The sequence below is a fragment of the Orbicella faveolata genome, unplaced genomic scaffold (genome assembly GCF_042242905.1).
Source record: "Orbicella faveolata isolate gen_17 unplaced genomic scaffold, um_ofav_v1 contig_46, whole genome shotgun sequence".
NCBI classification, from domain to species: domain Eukaryota; kingdom Metazoa; phylum Cnidaria; class Anthozoa; order Scleractinia; family Merulinidae; genus Orbicella; species Orbicella faveolata.
In genome coordinates, this window is record NW_028301576.1 from 32183407 (window position 1) to 32205791 (window position 22385).

Genomic DNA, 22385 nt, shown 5'->3' on the forward strand with positions numbered 1-22385 from the left:
AATTCGAAAGCAACTTCACGTTAACAGAAAAAAATCACTTTTCACGTAAAAATGCAAAGGCTAAATCATGTGTTACATAAAAATACAAATTCTATCCACGTTTCGCAAAACATACAGAACCCTCCATTTTGATGCATCGAAATGCCGTGTGCATGTGTGACACATCGTGACAGACTAGATTCTAGGTCCTCCTGGTTCACTGTCGCTGTGGTTAGTTCTCAGTCGCGTGGAATGGACAGGTTTTACATCTAGTTTGGTGTAGTTTACGAGCTTTAATGACGCTAAAATCTCCAAAAAAAGTGAACAATTATTCCCGCAAAAGTCGTTGGTTCACAAATCACGCGTAAGTAGATGCATAATTCACGGATCAGTGTAAGCCTCTTTGGTTTTCATATTATATTGAAAGGCTAAAAACAATTTATGTTTTCAACAGTTATAAGTCTTAGCTTTCTTTGGATCAATTTTTTTTTTAATTTCAGTGCTACAAATGATTTCCCCTACGCGCTTTTTTTTTTCAAGAAAGAGCTCTTATAGTTGCACTTGGGACGCACTTGTATGCATCTGTTTTATGATGTTTTTTTGTTGTTGTTGTTGTTTTCATTAAAATTATAAAGTAAAACATTTTTAGTTAGGGTTTGTTGCATGGAAACATCGATAAACCTCTCGGGAATCTCAGTAATTGTTACATCGCGAAATTTACTGAGTGTTTTGATTGTGACCTGTGACCTGTGACCTGTGACCTGTAAAAGAAACCTGCCACTCTGACAAGGAGCGACCGATTAGCGTTCTGTATTTGCTGTCTAAAGGAAGTCTGCCCGAGGACATCATTAAGTCCAATGAAGGCCCAAGTCTAACGATTTGCTAGTAAGCGTCGTCCATTATCGTGCGTGAGGCGGGCCTGAGGAGATGTGTAAACTGTACGGGTCACATTTAGTCCCGTAACAGAAGGCCGTTTGCTCTGTGGCGATAATGTTGTGCTTGCTTTAGACAGCAAAACTCTTTAGCCACATCAATTTAGGGCTTAGACATGCAGTGGACTAGACATTTCTAGCTGCTGTTGGCGTCATTTGCTTTGAACTTTGATGTAGCTAAAGACTTCGAAAAAAAAAAATCTGTTGAAATCTGGATGTGCCATTCCGCGCTCGACAAAATTGAAGTACATCCGGGACATTGCTATTTGCCAGCAAAACATGGCCACGAGGAGAGAGAAGAACATGAGTTCAAGCGCTGATCGTGAGTAGAATTTCCTTGTTTTATCAATTTTAGGCGTTCTCGGCCTAGCTAAGTATCAGAACTGTCTGTGATTCGCTAGCGCGGAAGAAATTTATTTGCGTGGCTTCCGGGCGATAATTGACGTAACGACAACATGTTGAGTGTTCGCTTACTGCTAACCATGGCCTAGTTTGTCTGAATTTCAATCGATTCTCGATGTAGGAAGCTCTTGTTCAGTCCATTTAGAACGATGCAGGCCTTTAGAAAGCAATAGATTGGCTCTCCGCCGCGGTTTTGATATCTGTACGTTCGTGTTGATTTAGACTCCAATTTCATGTTAAAAGCACTCTTAATTAAATTGTACAATTCATGATTCAACGAAAAGACGGTGAATTTAGTCTTCCTGGCCTCAAAAGGCATACAGGAGAGTTATTTGCTGCTATTTGAGCTACGATAAGCCTCGTGGAAAGCTAGCTCTGGGACAGAATTGTAGCAAGATTATCAGTGACAAGTCAAATTCTATGGCTACGTTTTTGCGAATCCGGTCAGATATTGAGATGAAATGTCACGTAACGGCTACTTTTTGGCTGAAATATAGAGGTAAATAACCGATTCCGCTGCTTACCATGCTCTTGTTAGCGTGACTGGCTAATTTAACCCATAGTAAAGACATAGTGAGGTCATTTAGGTGAAATCGCAGAGGTTAAGCCTGTCTAAATTAGTGCCGCGGCGAACCAAATGATCAATGTAAGCTCTAATTTAGCTTTGTTTGGCTCGTTCGACCCATTTGCAGCGACTTCAAAGGCTTGTATAGGCATGGTATGGACTCTGTTAAGAGTACACGAGGTAGATTATATTATATTATATTATATTATATTATATTATATTATATTTGTTTTTTGTATTTTTTTTTTCAAATAAAATGAATTTAGCCGTTGTTCTGATGATGCAGAAGTCGAACGTTCCGAGCCATGTTCACGATTCCGGCATTGTAACGGATGGTCGGACTTTTGACATCGCTGGACCGGAGGGCTTATTACTACACGGTCGGGGCTTTTTCTTGAAGCCTAAATGTCTGTGAGAAATAGGGAAAAATAACAACATAGTCATCCCAGTCGATCCCAGAGGTCGAATCTCTCAACGGCCACATTGGAACACCGCAAAAACGTAAACAAAACAAAACGTGAAAACCAAGTTGACAAAATTTCTTTTGTATTGAAGCTGTCAACGAATGTCTGCTTGAGTGAGCGTTCATATAGGCTCGATTTCCGCCGCTTTCTCGAGTCCGGTCTACGTTCCTTCTCAGTTCGGGGGAGGAGCGCGGGTTCCTTTCCCGAACAGCGGCTGGTAATCGAGCTTAGCGTTCATACATTTTACTAAGAATAGTAGTAAGTTTGTTTGTGGACCCTTGTGGCTTCTTGAACGAAGTTTGCTTAATCTCGTGGGAATGAAGAACTGGCTAAATCATTCTCAGCTGGTAACACTTCATACATTGATACAGTGTAGTTGACTCTTCAGTCACCAGTAGCTTGAACATGGCGTGATCGTGCACTAAACACATGTAGCACTTTAGATTTTGCGAGCAGACCGGATCAAGTTCCGCGACCTTTCATCGACGGAACATGTGTCACCGAAAGGTCAACACGTTTGAAGACATGCAACACAAGTACGATTGGGACTTTTCACTGGCATATCCAACGTAAGTTGCGTGGTTTGTTTTCGTTCATTTTTATTTTTGTTGGCTTACGTAGTGTCACGTTTTTTTCTTATGATCTTCCTCACCGATTTCCCAAAATATCTGTTAGGTTTACATCAAACCAGCTCTGCGATCTTGGCCAGGCCCACGCTCTTCTACCTATGTGTCGAAAATTACCTCGTCTTCGGTGAACACTCAAAAGTACGGCGGTCAGAAAAAGCAGGCTTTGTGTTTTTTTGGATAAAATCTTCCATCATTCATTCATCATCCCCGAAGGAACATAAATTTTGTAAAGTTATTTGACTGACCAACCTATGTAAATGTAACAAACAGACAACAGTCGCAATTACAGCGATTTCACATCTTCTCGGTCTCATTTTGATCTCAGTCTCGTCGCTAAAATCGTGATCGTGACTACCTTAAAAAAAATTTAAGACATTACTTTAAGACATTACCGTATCTGTGATTGTTATCGCTAATGATGGCAGTTTTGCACGGAAAGAATTTGTCTTCTTTATATATGTCTGAACGCTTAAGCAGACTTAGGATGACTTAGCTTGACAGACTTAGTGTTTAGTGTGAACCCAACAATTAAGTCGTTGTTTTGGAGATGCTATTTTGGCAGTTGAGATGTGCTTTAGAGTCCGTTACTATTTTGTGTTGGTGGCAGTTGTAGAGAGGTCATCTGTAGAGTGTTCGATCCCCGGGACAACTAAGAAAAGTGGCAGTTAGTAGAGGTTCAATTGTGAAAAAATGAATGATTAGGACATTAGCCTGGAAAGTCAATTCCACGCCCTCCCCCCAAAAAAGGAGTCAGTTTCAATCAATTGCACACTTTGCAAGAAGATATGGAAATTAAAAGACCCAGAAGACATGTCAGTGTACTTGACTATTGTCTGGTTATGTTACTTCTGGTGTCACGGGGACATCACAGACACAACCTTCACGTGTTCCACCGATGTGGCCGTCACAAGGGTTTGACTGACTGACTGTCATGGGGTTTTGACCGTCAAGAGTTTAAAAGTCCAGTCTCGCCACTCTCAAGAAACAGTTGTGTAATATGGCGGGCGTTGCAGTTTTCTTGGTGTTTTGTCTAATTCCAACATCTTCAACTGCATCTCCTGGATTACTTTCCAAAAACTACGCTCAGATCGCACAGCACTTTGGCTTTCCATTTCCGAAGCTTCCAAATGTTACTTTCGCGAATGTCGGCAAGCAGTGCAAAGAAACTGTGGAGAAGCTCAGCACAAGTGAACTAGTCCTTTGTGAGTATTTTCTAGTTTATTCTTCTGTACATGTGACATTAAAATTAGGTTAGCGCGGACGTTATAATCTTTATTTTCTTTTATAATATAGACAGGACCCTGCACGCGCTCTGATTGGTCAAAAACCCATGTTTTGTCCGAGTATAAAACAAAGAAACAGCGTGTTTTATTGTTTTGCGCGTGAAAAATTGTCATAAAGCAAATGAAGAATCCTCAGCCATGTATTACACTGTGATAAAACACTCTGGACATTTGAGAACACTCGAGAAATGTAGAAAACACTCGCCTACGGTTCGTGTTTTCTACATTTTCCTCGTGTTCTCAAATGCCGGTCGTGTTTTATCACAGTGTAATACACGGCTTAGGCTCCTTTATTTGTCAATTATAAGAAAGTTTCCATATAACGCGTGCCCTGATTGGCTGAAACAGCGCGCTTTATCAGAGAACAGAGCACGGGTTGATGGCGGTAAGCCGGCTTTCAAATTTTTGCCTCGGAATTTTGACAAATTTGACCCAAATTTTCACATCCCCTGTGTCTCAGACAAACGCAATGGAAACGAGCTATTTGTCTGGCTTAAATATGGCTCACGGAGACCATTGTTAGCAACAGCAGTGTTAAAACTGTAGTAAAACACGAAGCGATCCTATATAACGAGGCTGAGGTGTTCAGCCTGCCAATCACAAATCCCAACAGACGACCAATGCTCCCATTTGATTGGCTTATTCACTCAGGTCTAATTTTAGCGCGTTGCCACAAAATTCTGGAGAGCGACGGGAGTCATTTTCTGTTTTATTTTACAAGTAAGCAATGCCTTTTGAACTAAATAAACGATAGCTTCAGGAGAAGAGTTTGACTCTTTTAATTTCAACTTCATAATTTTCTCGCGAAAGCCTATCGTATGAATTCGAGCTGTTCACTCAAATTTATGAAATGCCTTGTCTAGTTCTTTTGATCCCAGAGTGTTTTTGCTCCTTCGAGGATTAACGCAGTTGAGAAATAAGTCTGGAAACTAAACTCGTAAAAAAAAAAAACAGATACAAGCAGACCGCGAGGTAATATATCATATCTACGGTAATATGGTTATTCTTCACCCAGTTATCTAAAAGAGATCCCGTAAGGTGAAGATTGACTGCTGTTGTATTCTTGCTACTAAAATTCAGTCGGCCTTTTACGAACGCAAAAATGTTTTTGTTTCTGTTGCATTCAGTCATGAGTTTTCCTTCTCTTTTCTAACGTCAATATTCCAATATTCCGAAATCTCACTTTGCCATTTTTCAAGTTCGCCTGTTTCTTCGTAGTACTTTTTATTTCCAATTTCTTTGCTCTGAATATAGAACAGTTTGAGGAAAACCCCAGCCTTGTTTAATTTGCATTTTGTTTGCACCATCATAACGCTCGTAAATCTGAATAATTTTAAATATCCAACGAAAATCCATCTGTGTTCACAGGCTAACCAAAATCACCTCTTACGAGATTTATTTTCGTTCTCGGCATGCTGAGATAAATGAGATAGCCCGTTGATCGCAGGCATCAGCTTTGTTATTTTAGCGGCGAAATTTGAATGTTCCGTGAAGTGACGAAGATAATCCATCGTTTTTGTTCTTCCAAAGGCATGAAAGAGTTAATATAAGTTTTATTTTCACTGTATTTTTATTATTTACCTTACATTACTTTACGTAAATGACTCCGTTGTTTTAAAGAAAAAAAAAACGCTATTTCTCCACGACTTCTATGTTATGAGACTGTTACTTCGGCTTTCCACCATTGCACGAAAAAGCCAACAAAGTGCCCCAGAGGGGGGCGTGTCCCTGCCTTTTATAGGATCGCTCCGTGTTAAAATAACAAGTTTTGCTAGATTCCCGCCGACAGAACACGTAGCGAAATAAACAAATTCTCAACCTAACAATACGTCGATAAAAGACATTATATTTGATACGAAGGTAGAAATTATACTTAAGAAGTAAAACAACGACAGAAAACAACAATTGAGCTGTCTCTGTTTATGATAAGAAGCTTTATTTTTGTAAAAATGCTCGATTGCTCAAACAACACTTACATGCAGCGTAGTAATGCTCGGCTCGTGCTCTGGTCATCTCAGCGAAGTGAACCGACGAGTGGTCAGTTCAAATCTTGCTCTGAAATTCTCTTCTGTGCCCGGAGTAGAACCATTGGGAGCAGTTCAGTCTTTCTAACTTTTACGCTAGTTCGGGCAATCTTGCTGCAAGCGGCTGCAAGCCGTAAATAACTGTAGCTCCTTTCAAATTCAACCCAGCATTTCGCAGTTTCATCCGCAAGCTTTGAGCTCCTTGTTTCGTAATTTTTATAGGCAAAGTGCGCGTTTTCGTGAGCCACAATACGGCCGGATTCCTCTGGACTACAAACCTACGGTGTTGCTTTGAAACCAACTTTTGTGTTGAGTTTTAATTAAAGTCGATCAGTTCAAGTCTGGCGTACGTATGCGTTTGAGATTTTGGGCACAAAAAGCGTTAAAAAAAGCTTGAAAAGTTGCCAAATTGTTGAATGCTTACATTTTGCGTTGTTTTACGGTGTAACAAAAAGTTTGAAAAGTTGCCAAATCTGGGAATTTCGGAGCGGTCCGTACTCGGGGTCCGGATGAGAAAACCCGGACCGCTGAAGCGCGCGTGATTAGCTAATGAGACTCAAGGATTTGGGATTCCGGACCGCTAAGAAGTTGGAGAGGAAAAAAAAAAAAAATAAATAAAAATAAACTGTATTTACAAGCGGATTTAAATCTTCAACTACGACTTCTCTTTCGGAGATAAGGTAATCTTTCGTCAAATTAGTGTTGCTTGATCTCCACAGTGGATTACATTTATTGTACATTAAACCTGGTCTGGCAAAGACATGGTCTAATGTCTAATCTTGATTAACATTTCTTCAGATCTGGATGCTATTGGTAAACCTCAAAGTGGACTTCGTCTAGGACATGTTGGCTGGTTTGGATCCTACAGTCAGTGCACTAAGTTTATGGTTGATGCTCATTATTGCTTGGCTTTTTTCGCAGTTTCTGCTCTTGATGTCAGTCAGGTTAGTAATGAATGGACTGTTATTGGTTTTCGTTATAATTGAACCGAATTACTATTTTCGTATTTGAGCATTTTTTACAATGGGTTACTCACTGCCCGCAGATGAGTGGTATGTTATCAGTCTAAGTTGAGCGTTTTTTGTTCATGATCATGTTAGTTATATTTCAAATGAAAGTTCCTCTTAACTGACAACTTGTTTGGATTACATAATGTAGAATAACGAGTCACCACTACCACTGATTATTTTCGTGTGTTAGCAGTTCAACAACACATGATACGAAATGCCAAAGAAGCAATAATTGGTGACAGATACAAACAATTATTAATTTCATCTCAAACTGCTACAATGGCAGTAATGTTAATTGATCATATGAACAGTACGGCCTCGCGCGCTAGCTTTTCCTTGGAAACGATAAGAATAAAGGTCCCGTATGAGGGCCGCACCCGCCCTGCAAAATCGATGTGAGTTAATGCAAAACACTTTTGTTGCTAAAAAAAATGTTTTCTTTAAAATGAGTGATGAAAGTGAACATTCTGACGACTTCTTTTTACTATCCTGGTATCCGATGCCGGACTACTTCAATTGCCAACTTAACCCGAAAGCATAGAAAGAAGGTCAGCACCCCTCACAAACGTGGAAGTTCACAAGGAACTGGTCATATGATAGAATGGTCATTGACTGAGTGAGGGCCACAGCGCTCGGTCCGTACCTCCTGACCTCGAGCGAAATATTTTCCTTCCGGCCGTCCCACTCGGTCAAGTACATACATGTAGTACTTTCTTGCGTGTAGCAAGTACCAAACTTAAAATCTGATTTATGAACTAGGCGAAGGACAAGGAAAATAATTGTAGAAAACCATTTGTTGCTAGTGACTTGCCCTTGTGACTAGTGACTTGCCTGTGGCGATATCAAGCAACTTGAAGCGTTTGTGACTAAGCAAAATCGCCAAGACTATTTTGTAACTGTGAAACAACTCTCTCGTTTGAGACAGTGAAATAGGTGTCTGAAGAAAAAAAAAGACGACCTCTATATCAGAGGTCCTCTTTTTGTGTGTTTCTCCAAACATTTCACTAGAACCAAAATTAGACATTGGTAACGAGAAAGAACTGCAATTCGAGACATTTCAACAACCTGCTGTTTTTGGCAATACATGACGCAAACCACTTGCATGACTCGCGTGACCGCTTTCCAATCCGGCAGATTCATAGATTCTATTTAGTGTGAAATTGATTTCTTGTGGTCCCATTTAAGTTTATTATTACATTCTAAAAGAAATATTTACAAGGCAGTTGGAACAAAATTTCTCTAGACATGTAGAATAGGAAATTAATGACCGTGTTCATTGGAGATATTTAAGTTCAGGCAAATGGAAGGAACAATTCGGTAAAAATTACAAACATGATAAATATAAAAATGTTACACTTGGTGAGAAAAGCTATTAAAAATCTTAAAAAAACCCAACGTTTCGGCTATTAAGAGAAGCCTTCTTCGGGGGTAATAAATAATATAATGAAGGGACAAGTTTATTTATGATCACGTAGTTGCAAGCATGTTACAAGCATGTTAGGAAATAACCAAAATTCTTCTGCTGCTGGGCTGTACTTATGCACGCTTTAGACTTCATGGGACTTGCATGACCCCTTGTCCAAATGTTTTGCTGTGCTACGTAATGCCTTTCGTGCCAAAAAAGGCGGCCTTAGCGTGTTGAAACTGGCGAACTAATTATGAGCTCTTTGAGCTTCTAGTCTTATATTGCAATGCAAAAACGTTGTGAATGGTTTGTCATCAGGACACAATAATTAAGTTTGCAAACAGTAGAATCCTGACTTTTCCGACCATTGCAGTATTGCTATGCTCGTATCAATGATTAGTGCACTGGACGCTAGATTGGCAGGTCTCAGGCTAAGGAGTAGCCTACAACTTCCGACTGGCATTAATTCCATCCACGAGCTTAGTTATAGACTGCTTGTCACTTCATATGACATAAACCAGTAGCCGATCTAGGGGAGGGGCCCGGGAAACTCGGGCCCCCTTTAAAACAAAAAATCGCAGAAGGAAAAAAAGCCGACACGCAAGCAAACCTCCCCCTCCCCCACCCCCATCCCCTTAGCTCAAGGTCTGGATCCGCCACTGTAAACTAAGGTTATTCAGGCTTTTCTACTTCCAGGATTAGAACTACTGCACATGTGACTATCTCGCGATATTTTAAAGTCTTTTTAAGTCTTCTTTCAAACCGGAGGAAATTCGAAATAAAAGTTTTCCAAGGTAGAAAAGCACCAAACAGAACTATTAAGACAGATTGAAAATGACAAACTTGGAAAAAGGCTGTGTCGTCTGCGACCCAACTTCTTTATTCTTTTGACCATTTTGTTTTGATTGTTTCTTTTTTTTCCACAGGATTATTCCATTCTTTGGGGGATCTGTGCACCTAAACAGTGCAGTGAAGAGGATGTGACCAACGCTGTACAAGATATCTTCTCAGGTACATTTATATCTGCGCAGAAATTGACGTGGATGATCGAAGCTGGAACTTGCTTATGAAACTGATAAGGCAAACTCCTTGGAAATATATACATCTGCAGGAGCCCAGATATATCTCATTTGCCGGCCTGGAGGTCTGGGAGATCCGCATAATGAAAAACTGTGACTGAGGTCTTGAAAGCATTTTCAAGTCCAAGGTCACAGTTTTTCACTGTAAGGACCGACCCCAAGCCGGTAAATGATATTTATTTCCTCTCTCTCAAATCACGTTTATAATTGTGCACCTTTTCCACACAGACATCCCGCGCGTGTTACCGTGACCGGCCAAAGACAGCAAAATTCGAAATCTTATGTTTATTCCGCTACGAAAAGTGTACTTGGAGTAAAGAATACTTGTCAACGTCTTTGTTTAAACCAAGCTCGAGTGAAATAAAACAGACTTCAAAATTAGAAGGGTTTCGACGGCCTTTTTTTTTTTGACACTTCGGCAGCATACGAGCTGAGTTTGATGGAGCCATGGTTCGTCAACGACACTAAACGAGCTCGATATACCGCCGAAACAAACCAAAAAGGTGTGATTAAGTATTTACCGTGCCCACATTTGAGAGCATGATATTGTAACAATATCAGGTCGGTGACTTGATATCGCAGGATATCAGAACAGTAGACACGGCTTCTGATTGGCTTAGCGCGAATTTGGTAACCAGGGCAAAACAGATACCTCACGTTTTTCGTTATAGTTTGTCGTTTTTGGAATCCTTGCCTGTTTACCAGGGTGCATGGTAATGATGGAACGAAAATTTTGCTTTTTTATTTAACTGAATGCTATGCTGAGGAATATCAATTTTAATTTTTTCACTTCTCCAGAGTCGATACGTTTTCTAAATGGTGTCCTCTGTTCAGTGACTTTATTTTCGCAAATTACCGCAGCTGATCTGCCCCCGTTCTACTCTGTTGTCTTGTCTACTTTATTTTGGTTGTTCTTAGCACAAAAGTGATATCTTTGCGCGTCAATTTCCTTCGTCACGAAAGTTTTCCTTCTCATTGACATAAATTTAACTTTACTAATAATTGTCACTTCTATTTGTTTGAACTTAAAACTCCTGATATACAGACGTTCATTAATTTCCTATGCTAAGGTATTTGTTTAACAATCTACTCTATGTCTGGCCTGTTGCATTCATCTCTACCAGGAGTTAATCAAGAATTTGATAGCACAGTGTTCAAGCTTATCCCACACACATTCGATGATGCTGCCTCTAAACCTGTTTTCTGTAACAAGACGTCAGAGTACACAACCGGAGTAATCACGACTTTGTAAGTACAGAACTTAAAACTTCCTTGCAAAGTATCTGGCCAATGTTTATAAATGGTCCTACGTGCATGTGTATTTATTAAATTCCACACATGAGAGGTTATTTTCACATACATCACGCAAGCAAGCAGCAAGACTTGTGTTACAGCGAATCTAACTTTGCGGACTGAATCGCAGAAATTACGGAAAATCGTGCGATTTCTGAGAATAAAATAGTTATGGTTTACATCGACATCGTAGTGTTAGGCCAGTGTTGTTGTGTGAAGAACATCGTTTTTTCTCATGACCTTTCATGAATTCGACGAGATGGCATGAAAAAGCACAGGCATCCCAAACTCACGATTAGAGAAATCCATCAAATATTAATGATTTATGTAAGCGTATCGAGTGGGACGTGACTACCTAAAGTACCCAATGTTGTGTTGCACTTCAGGTCGCTGAGAATTTGAGCGGTCTACAAGTCATTGTATGGAGTTTAACATGACGAAGGATAAAAACGCGCAACAATATAAAATGTTACCTTTTGAATAAAACAACGAAGCTATACTCAACTTCCCTGGTTTGTGTTGTCCAATTGGCATATTTCATCGTTTTGTTTTGCTTTGTTTCTTTCTTTTTTTTTGCTGCTACAAACACCTCAAAGTACCAGAAACTGTGTTCTTTAACCACGGTTGAAAGTTTGCCGGGGAACAATTTACCACTTTGCACGTGATTGACAGTTTGAACTCACTAGAGCCTCACGATCTCACGGTCAGTCAAATAACAAGGTAGAATGAGCTGTCAAAACAACCACGAATCAAAACATTAAGTTAAGAGCAGTGGGCAAGATGTCGGGAAAGCAGTCCTGGATTGGTGAAACACCCTAAAAGGGGGCATGGGTAGCAGCCTCGCGCAACACGTAAATTACATGCTTTGCTGCGCACACACGTGATTACTGTGACCACAACTAGAAACAGGTGTAGCAGAGAAAATCAAGCTACTGCATCAGAAAACAAAACTTTTAAATGATAGTGGTTCGAGGGAGTTGCTAGACTTAGGTAGCCTGTGCGAGTATACCCATCATCGTCTTAAGAGAGAACAAATGGCAACTGGGTACATGTTTGCAACAAACCGCCCTGTGGTCCTACGTTGTCCATGTCGGCCGGGACGATTACCCCTGGAATTGTAAGTTCCTTATAACCATCCTCAATCGATGTTACGAGATTTGCTGTGTCCCGCCCTGGGTCATTATGAAATGATTAAGACGAAATCTGATAGAAAATCGAGCAATTTCAGGTATGCACAAGAATCTGGTACCAGAATAGTTTTCAGTATTTTACAGTCATTTTTACATTTTCTTAAAGGTAAATACATGAATAATTGCCTGAAATAACACCGAAAACAATTTCCCATGGGAACGAGAGAAAATGAATTTCAAAGTTCAGAGAACTTTTGCAAACAGAGGCAAAATTTCATCATCAGTTTCATTTCACCAGTACTTTCAAGTGTTTCGTACGAAGTTCAACATTCATTTTCGACGTTTTGTGTTGCTAAAAATGACTTTTTTTTGAGAAGATATTTAAAACAGTCGTACAGAAGTTTGCAATACGATGTAAATAATCTTGGTACTTGGTTTTTGTCCACTCGTTACTCGAACTTCTGGTGGATTCCGTCTTAATTACATGTTTGTCACAAACCACCCTGTGGTCTTACATTGTCGATGTCGGCGAGTACGAATACCGCTGGAATTGTAAGTTCCTTACAACCATCCTCAAACGATGTTACGAGATTTGCTGTATCCCTCCCTAGGTCCTTATGAAAGGATAAATTACATTCCAACGTTGTTGAGTTGCGTTCAAAAATACCGTGCCAATGACGAAATTTCTACATTTACTTGTAAACAATGTTTAAAGGAATACTTTTAAACCCGTCATATTCATTGTATTGTCAATTTGTACAGGGTCTTGTGTGGTGTAATCATGTACCTATGCCTTGTTGGGACGATTGTCGACATTGCTGTTAGCTTTGCAAAGTCGAACTCCTCACCTCTCAACGCAAACGACGAATTCATGTCAATCAGAGGTGTTTCCACAGCGACAGACCAGAGTATTCCTGATGCCGAAAGAATAAGTTTACTCCGACCCTCCCCTGAGGTCAATCTTAAAGAATGTACAAGCCATCAACAGGAACCAGTTTTACCAAGTGAGTATGCCATGGAGTTGAGCCATCTTTCATTGGTTCGGCTCTACTGAATCAAGTCATGCTCTGAGGGTTCTGAATATTAGGCATTTTAGAATTTAAGCCCAGGCTGACAAATTTGCTGAGGGAGATTGTCATCTCCAGTTAAATGGAAGGAACAATTCATTTATGTAATACTGATAACATTACCGTTTCGTTTGTTTTGACACAGATGTGGTAGTACGCTTCTTCTTGTGTTTCTCCTTAATTCAAAACACAAACCGTATTATGGATACCAAGGTGCCACCCAGGGTCATCTCTTCAATGAATGGTATGAGAGTGCTAAGCATGTGGTGGGTCATCCTGGGGCATACCTACGATTTTTCACGAAGGATACCCGTCACGATCAGTGAGTACTCAGGGCTATCAGCAAATTATGCTAACAGGATTCTAAACCATCAAACTAATGCAAAAAATGTGTACAAAAGACATCCTCAGGAGGATCATTACAAACACTGAAATTTTGCTTTAGAAATTGATTGCCTTTCAAAGTCATTGGGTAAGTGTCTGGCAAGTGTCTTGGAACCCTGGTTGAAATCTTTCGTAGTATTTTCATGGGGTCACTTGCCTCACCTATGCGCCCTCAGCTTCCCCTACACGAAATTAACAATGGAAAGGTGTAACAGATTTATGTTAAGGTCTTTTAGTATGTCGTCATAGACCCTTTTCAGAAATGGCTGCCAATTATAAATTCTTTTGTAAGTATTAAAATTAGCCTGACTAACCTCGTTTTTGAGTTGATAATTCAAAAGAAGTTTTACTCCCAAACGAGTTTAGTGAGGCTAATTTAAATGCACATAAGAGAATTTTAAATTGGCGGCCATTTATGAAAAGGGTCTATATTTTGTCCAGCTGGCGAGAATATTGACATCTGGAGGCCACGTTTTCGATCAGGAACTAGCACTTCGCTTACTTGAGGTTCCTTTCCGAATATTCTAACCCAATGGTCCTCCGTCTTGCGGACTTCGCAATAAAAAGGTGAACGACGTAATTGATCGTGTGATTCTACAATATTGACTTGGATGTGAGCTTATTAATATAAAGCGCTCTCCAAAAGTATGCATTGTATTTGTGCTCTCCAAATGCGTCACGTTTCCGTCTGTTGAGAAGGCAAAAGTTTATAACACCAAAACAATTCCTTTCGAACAGAATGTCTATTTAATAAGCGATACATGCGGCTGAACTAATGATATTTTCACACGGAAGACGAGAAAGTCCATTTTTTTAAAACTTGTCCGCAGTGTTTTGCAGCGCGGCTTTGTTTGACATGTATTCAGGGAGACCTTTGATTCAGACCTTCTTGCAACCCGAAGGACGACACTGCTTCAACTTTGCGTGGATTTAGTGATCCTGGAAGTTCGGTGACCCCTGTTTTTCTTTCAGTAAATCACTTTCCCTACCATTTTGCGAAAAAAAGGAGAAAAATTATAGATTAGAAGTCTTAATTTTTTACTCACGCACCATCAAGTTCCTCTCCTTTGAGCTCTTAGTTAAGCTGTATGACCTGTAAGTGAAGGTGCCTTTTGCTTAGTTTTTTTATATTGTTTCAGGCAATTTGCCGACGTTTTATGACATTATTCACCGTTTCACATTTCAAGCTGTTGGCAATGGAACCTATTCAGTTGACAGTTTCTTTTTCCTCAGGTAATTACTAGAACTGTTAAAAAGCTCAAAAACTTGTTTACAATTAAGTATTTTTGGTACCAGATCACCGATTGTTTCTCATTTTGTAGTTACCATGTTAGTCTTGTGATTCTAGGGCCCGACTGCCCCTCGCATCTGCAAGTAGGAATCTAACAGAACTGTTCTTTAGTTCGTGCTTAGATCTTTTTAACATTTAATCAAAAGACACAGTGTTTGTTTTTAAAAAACAGACAGATGGTGGACCGCTTAATAAGAATTGGATCACAATTTTATTACCTACAATTCTGCCAGTAAAACCAGTACAGGTAATTGTATGTATGTGAGTGCAATTAAGGATTACACTACGAGTGATATCTGAAAATCTCTCAAAATTGCACGAGCCTTGCGGCGAGTGCAATTTTAAATATTTTTCAGTTATCGCGAGTAGTGAAAATCCTTAATTGCTCGAGCCTTCTTTCAATTACTCATTTATTACTGTCAAACCCACGATAAAGCTCCTTCGGTTATAAGCCCTCCCCCCCCCGGATATAAGCCCTCCTATTTGCTGACAAAGATATTCTTCTGGACATATGGCCCCCGGAAATAAGCCCATCTAATGTATAAGTGCGTTCCTTTTGCGTTTTATAAATGTATTATAAATGTAATAGCTAAATGTAATGGTATGTTAGCTTTAATTCGTTTCTCAGAGACGTTTTATCTCGTCGTTCGGAAACATTCTTTACATTTCGCTTATATAACCCCCCGGATATAAGCCCCCCCGTTTAAAAGCCCGCCCAAAAACCCCCTATGAACTTATATAAGTCCAGGGCTTTAACGTGGGATTTCACGGTGTATGACTGAGAAAACTAGGAACTCGCGCGCATTGTTTGGACTGAGTGGAAATTTAAAATTGACAAAAAAACATGTCTGCTCCTCGAAAATCTCAATGAAGTTATTTTCTCAGGCAAACAATATCTCTATAATTGGATGTTGATTTTGATGCTTTTGTATGAAACCGATTCTTGGTCTGCCAAAGTCGTCAATCCACTAACTTCCTACCCCATGTAATTTCTTTTATTATTTTAACGTTATCAACAGTGGTCTCTTAGTTGCTTATTTGTGGCTGCCTCATATGGAGAAGAAAAATGGAAAACTTCCACTCTTCAAGTACTATTTTCATCGTTTTTGGAGGTAAATTTTACTTCAGTAAGCGATTTCAACAACAACAACAACAACAAGAATCTTTATTTGTACTCTCTCACAGTATAATACAAAATCTACAAAGATACCAACGATAAAAATCAGCTGCCTGGAATAACCATAGGGGCTAGCGGAACCAGGCAGCCAGTTGGCATCAGTGAAAATAAAGGAGGAAGAAAGAATTTTATCGCAAGTGCGGATTCAGAAAAAGCTTTGAAGGTTCTCAGAATAGATACATAACAGTATTTCTTCTTGCTTTTAGGCCCACCTCCACACTAATCCGGATACAGTTGAAAATGAAACGTTACCTCGAGCTCGAATGAATGGGATAACATGTGCACATTTAAGAAATTACTTGATGTATTAAAGTTCTTACTCCATTCTCCAGGAATAACGACTTCGTGAACAAAATTGTCCTCCCATCACGTGCCAGTCTACTGGATCTTGTCTAAAACGGTGTTCTCTGTTAATTCTCATCGATAACCCTGAATATAATATAACGCCAAACCGGAGAAAAAAGGATACGTTTTCAACTTTATCCGAATTAGCTTAATACAGGTTTTACCCTAGTCTGAGTTGATTATACCTGATTCAATTCAAAATAACTTCATACATCATTTTGTAAGCCCATATTTTTTATCATAAATCTGTCTCTGTTTGTAAACAGGTTAACTCCAACTTACATGTTTGTTTTGCTGTTTCTGGACAAGCTGTTAAGATTTCTTGGTGAGGGTCCTTTGTGGCATCCAGAGAAGTTCGCATACCAGTGCAGAAAATACTGGTGGACAAATCTATTGTACATCAACAATTTTTATCCAACTTCTTTTGATGCACAGGTGAGATTAACACTTATCTAAAATGAAAAACGAAGGTTGAATATTAATTCACGTAATACTTTTGAATAACCGTTGCTTGATTACAGGACATTAGGAACGATTAAACATACAAGAAAGACATGTGTTGGGAGCAAGAAGTTGAGGAACGATAAGAGGCATGGAATAATGTCGTGAGCTTGACGTCACAATTACAGCATGTCATGCAACAGATTGCTTAGACCGAAATTAACTTATATAAACTCATAAGAAAGGTGCAATAAAAACTCCGGGGCGATATGTTCGGACAGCACCACATGGCTTGTAAAAGGGAAACTTGTTTCTATTTCTAGTTACCTGACAATCTACTGCTATGAAAATTTATACGGATGTCAAGGAAGAGATCAACGGTGGCTTAATCATGTGATGCAGATATTCTGCTTTATCGTGCAAACAATAAAGTTGATACAGATGTATGGCTTATTGACCAAGCGCGAGGTCAAGATGCCGATATTGGCCAATTTCTTCCGTGCGTTTATGGCCTAAGACGAAGCAGAGGTCCATTAACAGGCCAAGAAAAAAAAGACCAATATCTAGCTATCTTGACCGAAGAAGCTTACTCAAGAATTTTTTATTGTAGAAAAAAAACACTAAAAAGAAGATTGGCTCGGGACACAGCGCATAATCCCAAGCGGGCAAGATAGCGCCATCTTGCCCTCTCGGGTAGCCAATCACAACGCATGATATGGTTCATCTTTCCCGTTCACTGAGCTAGCCATATAGAAAGTACTCTTCAAGGCTTAGATAGTTAATGTTCTTGAGTTAATGTTATCAAACTGAAAAAAACTATACCAGTAGTTTTTTTTTAAATTCTAAGTATGGATAAATATAGAAATTACTAAAAGACGAAAGGGCCTATTGTAGCAAGACAAAAGCTGGCGGAGGGGCTAAGAGGGCAGTTGGCACCGTCCCCCGTAGCAAATTGGAGCCTTTAGATTTCAAACTTTTTTGAGGATAGCATGCCCCCTCCCCCCTCTCACACACTTCCCAGAAACTCGCTTCATTTCGTCCCGTTACAAAAATTGTAGCTACGGTCTTGTGTAGTACAACTTATACTAACAACTTGTGTTTTACAAATAGGATATGATTTTATGTTCTCTCTACAGTGTATGGGCTGGACCTGGTACCTAGCTAATGACATGCAGTTCTACATCATTGCACCTGCTATCCTCTTCACAGCATACAGGTATAGGGAAGGGGGGGGGGGGTGGGGTGGAAAGGCGAAAAGGGAGCTCAGGGAGTACTCCAATATGAAAAGGTCGGCGATGCTCGTCGTCTCGCCTAAGGGTATAAATCAAGGATTCTGGTCTCACGTAGGGTTTTGGTGACGAATCGCCCCTATTTTTAGCTGTGAAAGTATGTTTAAAGGTGCACGCGAAAGAAATATTATTAAAAGAAATGCTCTGATTGGTCGATTTCTGGTAATATAGAGATTTATCCAAGCCTAAAAGCGGAGGCTGGGTTGTTCAAAGCCCGATTAAGCTTACCCAGGATAAGCGGCAATTTTGGTTTGAGTTTTGAAACTTTGCAGTGAGATTTTCTGTAGACTATTTGGCCTTCTGTTTTTAGTCTGAATAATCTCAAACTGCACAAAACAAAAGCAGTGAAAAACGTTTGCATACAACAAAAATGTAGACTTCAGTTACTTTTAACCCTCGGTTAGCTTTAATGGGCTTCCGAAAAACCCGGCCCTGATAACGAAAAGTTAACTTGACATGAACCCGTGATCCAAGGTGACAAATTACTCCTCAATTTTGGCACAAAATTTCAACGTTAATCAAAACTATAACAAAATTCTCGAGCGTGATTGGCTATCAGCAGCCCGATTGGAGCATTAATTGGACAGCGTACGCGTCATGCTTGTAATTGGACAGTACGCGTCATTTTGCGCGCGCTGTTGCGGTGCACTTTGTTGAGTAAACTGCCGTGTTTTTCAGCATTCATAACGACGTTTAATCGTTCTGCGCTCAATCGATGGTTTGTTCGTTTCTCGAATTTTGACATAGTTTTGATTAATTGGTAACAGGACATCGTGTCGTCCAATTCAGTCTGTAATCATACTCGTGATTAACAAATCGGACTCCCGCTTCGCGGTCGTCCGATTCTGTTAATCACTCGTATGATTACAGACCGAATTGGACTCCACTCAGTCCTATTACCGTTATTAATTTATAATTTCACATGTGAAATTACAAAATTGTTGTTGGCTCGAAATTTCTCGGTACGTGTAATTTGTCACCCATGTGGTTAAAAGGTAATCAAATAGTATACTCGACCTGTGAAATTAAGAAATAATTTCACTTGAGTTTTGTCAAAATTCAAACAATTAATTTTTTTCAATTGTTATAATTTTGACAAAACGTGCGTAAAATTATTTCCTAATCTGACTCGTGACCATTTGATTAGCCATACTGACTTGTGGTCATTTGAAGTGTTGTCTTTCTTTTGTGTGTATTATTTCAGCTTGGTCTTTGTTTCTAGGTTTCGCCTGCGAGGACTGCTTGTTATTGTTGGTGTGTTGATGAGTATCAGTTTTATCACAACAGCAATCCTTGTTGCTCATTATGATATCGCGGAACCCGCAAGTCTAGCAGAACAGTAAGATGTACTTTTCTACCCTTGTAAAGGCCGCTCAAAACAGTTTCCAGCACTTAGATTTTGATGGGTCGTTATAACCACTCTTTATCACTTGATGCTACAATCATGGTATCAAAAACTGCCCAATCATCGATGAACACGTTGTTATCACTTTCGTAACGCAATAGGTTACCATAGCAACAGTATGACCTAAAACACCCTAAATTACAGTTTTAGGGGCTTATAATTCAAAAACATGGTGAAATTTTTTTGTATTATCAACTCTTGATGAGCATGATAAGACGCAACTGTTGGCAAAGTTTAAAAAATTCTGTAGGTAGGGTTCATCGAAGCTTCTTTCACGTCAGTTGTTTTATTACTAATTTTACCATCGTTTTTGTTATCCAATGCCAGTGTTTAAGAATGTATTATTTATATTGCTCAGCATAAATTTTATCTTAGCGCCATAAGGAAGTCGTGAGCAATTGTGATATTTTATTGCAGGCCTCATGGTGTTAATGTCGGATCTCTCGCATATGAAAAGCCCTATTGTCGCATTGCTCCGTACCTTGTTGGCATGGTGTTGGGTTACATACTTATTCACTCAAAGGACTGGAGGCTACGCACCAAGGTAACAAGATTGTTTAACTCCTTAGGTGCTTAATACTGCATCTGATATCGATTAAAATTGTGTTTGCATGTACTTAATGCGAGTGGTCCTTTCCTAAAATACCATTACATTTTTTGAAAGTGTAGGTTTAGTCTCATATTCATGAGCTTCTTGTGTCATGCAATAACTTCTCAATGCCAAAATGTGCGTATTTAGTACATTTAGCATGTCTGCAAAAGAAACTGTTCTCGTGCATATTTGGTATTCCCTGCTTTTGTCTTCTGTGAATAGTTTCCATTAGCCTCAAAGGCTGAAGTGAGTTTATAAGTTTAATTACAGAACACGCCACATCTAGGCCCAAGGGTCAGTGTATACTCTAAATTGCATTGCCAAGTGTACCACTTGAACAAAGAGATTAATTATCACGTCCAAGCTTGTCCAAATCTGCTCAAAAATAGTCTCATGCATTTAGAAAAATCCTATTATAGCTGGTAAGCTTCGTGGTAGGTCAACAGGTTGTCACCAATGACTAAAGTCAGTAGGAGCCACAAGTCATGAACCATACATAAGTTCTTAACTGCACATGTTGCGCTGATATTTTCAGAGTGGATTAAGCATTCTTAGTAAGCTTTAGCATCATGAACATTTTATTTGAAGAAAACACATCTCCTGATGAATGTACAGTTTTTGTTTATGCTACTGGAGGGAGAGGGAACGTGAAGCAATTACTACACAGTAGCAATTGTAGACCTGTAGCACAGAAAATATCCTGCTACCGGTAGTACAACACAGAGGACACATAGGAAAGCCTGGAAAAAAAGATGTTGAATAGTCTTATTACCTGTCGAGAATATGCAGACAAGAAGAGACTGTTCTATTAGTACATAACCAACGAATTTATTAGCAGCGTTAAAATGCTTATGCTGTAAACACATAAGCACCTGTCCATAATAAACGCCCTCAGTTTTCTGTCTCAGGGCATTAGATAAATCCATTACGATAAGCAGTCAAGAATCCAGCGATTCGTTTCGGGAGCATACATAATTTATGAGGTGGAAGGGCTATGAGGATTTGGAACGTGGCGGGGGACAGCCATTTTCTCGGGTAACAATTTGGGGGAGCATAAAGGAAATAGAAGCCAGAGACGTGGAAGGGGGGGGAGGGGCGCATAAAGAAACTTTAGTTTGTATGTTAGAGGATTCTGGCTGGGAATCACTCATCCGGTGGTATGGGGGCTCTTTAGATCCTACATATTAGTAGTATCGAAGATTATGAGTGAGTTCGTTTTCTACGCAGGTGATTAACTTAAATAGCGGTCTGTTGCTGAAATCATTATCTTTGTGAACAGCTTAAGTTTTATAGACAGATGTAACATAATGACAAAGTCCGCTATTTTTCTGTAGATTACAGTCAAACCTCTAAAAAGCAGCCACTCTGGGGGACGAGACAGCTGGCCGCTTCTTGGAGGTATATAAAACAAAACAAAATCACCTTTGGGACGGCAAGAATAGAGGTTGAATAGAGTTTTTTAGTACAGTGTATAGCGGACAATTTTTTCCGGGATTTTGGCCGCTTAATAGAGGTTCGGCTGTATTTTGATTTCCTTGCTTTATTTTTGACACGTTGAGTGACGGCTCCAGTTTCGGTAAGTCACAAGTTTGAGAGGACATTTGCCCTCAAAATTCATGCTAGAATCTCATTTTACTGGCCATTTTTAAGCAGAAAGGCTAATTTTTAAAAGTAAACTTGTGTTACATCTAGTATTCTAAGCTGGAAGCACGAATATCAGCTAGCATTTGCGCTCACGTGCCGCTTTATCCGTCGTTTATCGTAAACAAACTCTATGCAACTGGCAACTGATTCGAATATTTCAGCTGATGAATAGAAATACTCAGCATTTACATTGCTGTTCCTTAGTTCTGGCTTACTCTTACAAATCTTGGCTTCAGAGTACTTCGTTGAATACTGAACTAGTTTTGGCCACTGGAACTAAGTAATTTAAGTCAACAAAATTTGTTTAATGTACTAAAAATATAGCCAGTGAAATATTGCTGTTCCCACGGTTAACATCCCAAAGCCAAAGCGATTTTAAAGTCGTGAAAAGAATAAATAATTGTTGTCCCAGTTATGTAACGAAAGCACGTCATATCGCATCCTGACAAAAGAGGCCACCCACGGTCCAGAATCAAAACAACAAACATGCGATCGCGAACGATCTAAAAACCAAATCATCTTGTTTACACGGCCAAAATAACACTCTAGTCTGCA

General features: G+C 39.6%; 1 protein-coding gene across 2 annotated transcripts in view; it reads left to right on the forward strand.

Moving 5' to 3' along the window:
* Positions 1–449: 449 nt before the first annotated feature.
* LOC110062091 (nose resistant to fluoxetine protein 6-like) overlaps positions 450–22385 on the forward strand; it is a 28191-nt gene continuing 6255 nt past the window's right edge. Inside the window, exons 1-14 of one of the 2 annotated variants that reach the window (XM_089277778.1) lie at positions 450–1233; positions 2145–2911; positions 3018–4173; positions 7077–7222; positions 9620–9704; positions 10897–11020; positions 12958–13199; positions 13408–13584; positions 14786–14879; positions 15957–16049; positions 16726–16894; positions 18037–18116; positions 19412–19528; positions 20012–20138. In XM_089277778.1, the coding sequence (XP_089133904.1) occupies positions 3969–4173; positions 7077–7222; positions 9620–9704; positions 10897–11020; positions 12958–13199; positions 13408–13584; positions 14786–14879; positions 15957–16049; positions 16726–16894; positions 18037–18116; positions 19412–19528; positions 20012–20138 (1659 nt within the window). In that variant the 5' untranslated portion in view covers positions 450–1233; positions 2145–2911; positions 3018–3968. The remainder of the gene's footprint in view (positions 1234–2144; positions 2912–3017; positions 4174–7076; positions 7223–9619; positions 9705–10896; positions 11021–12957; positions 13200–13407; positions 13585–14785; positions 14880–15956; positions 16050–16725; positions 16895–18036; positions 18117–19411; positions 19529–20011; positions 20139–22385) is intronic. The other variant, XM_089277779.1, reaches the window with a different exon arrangement.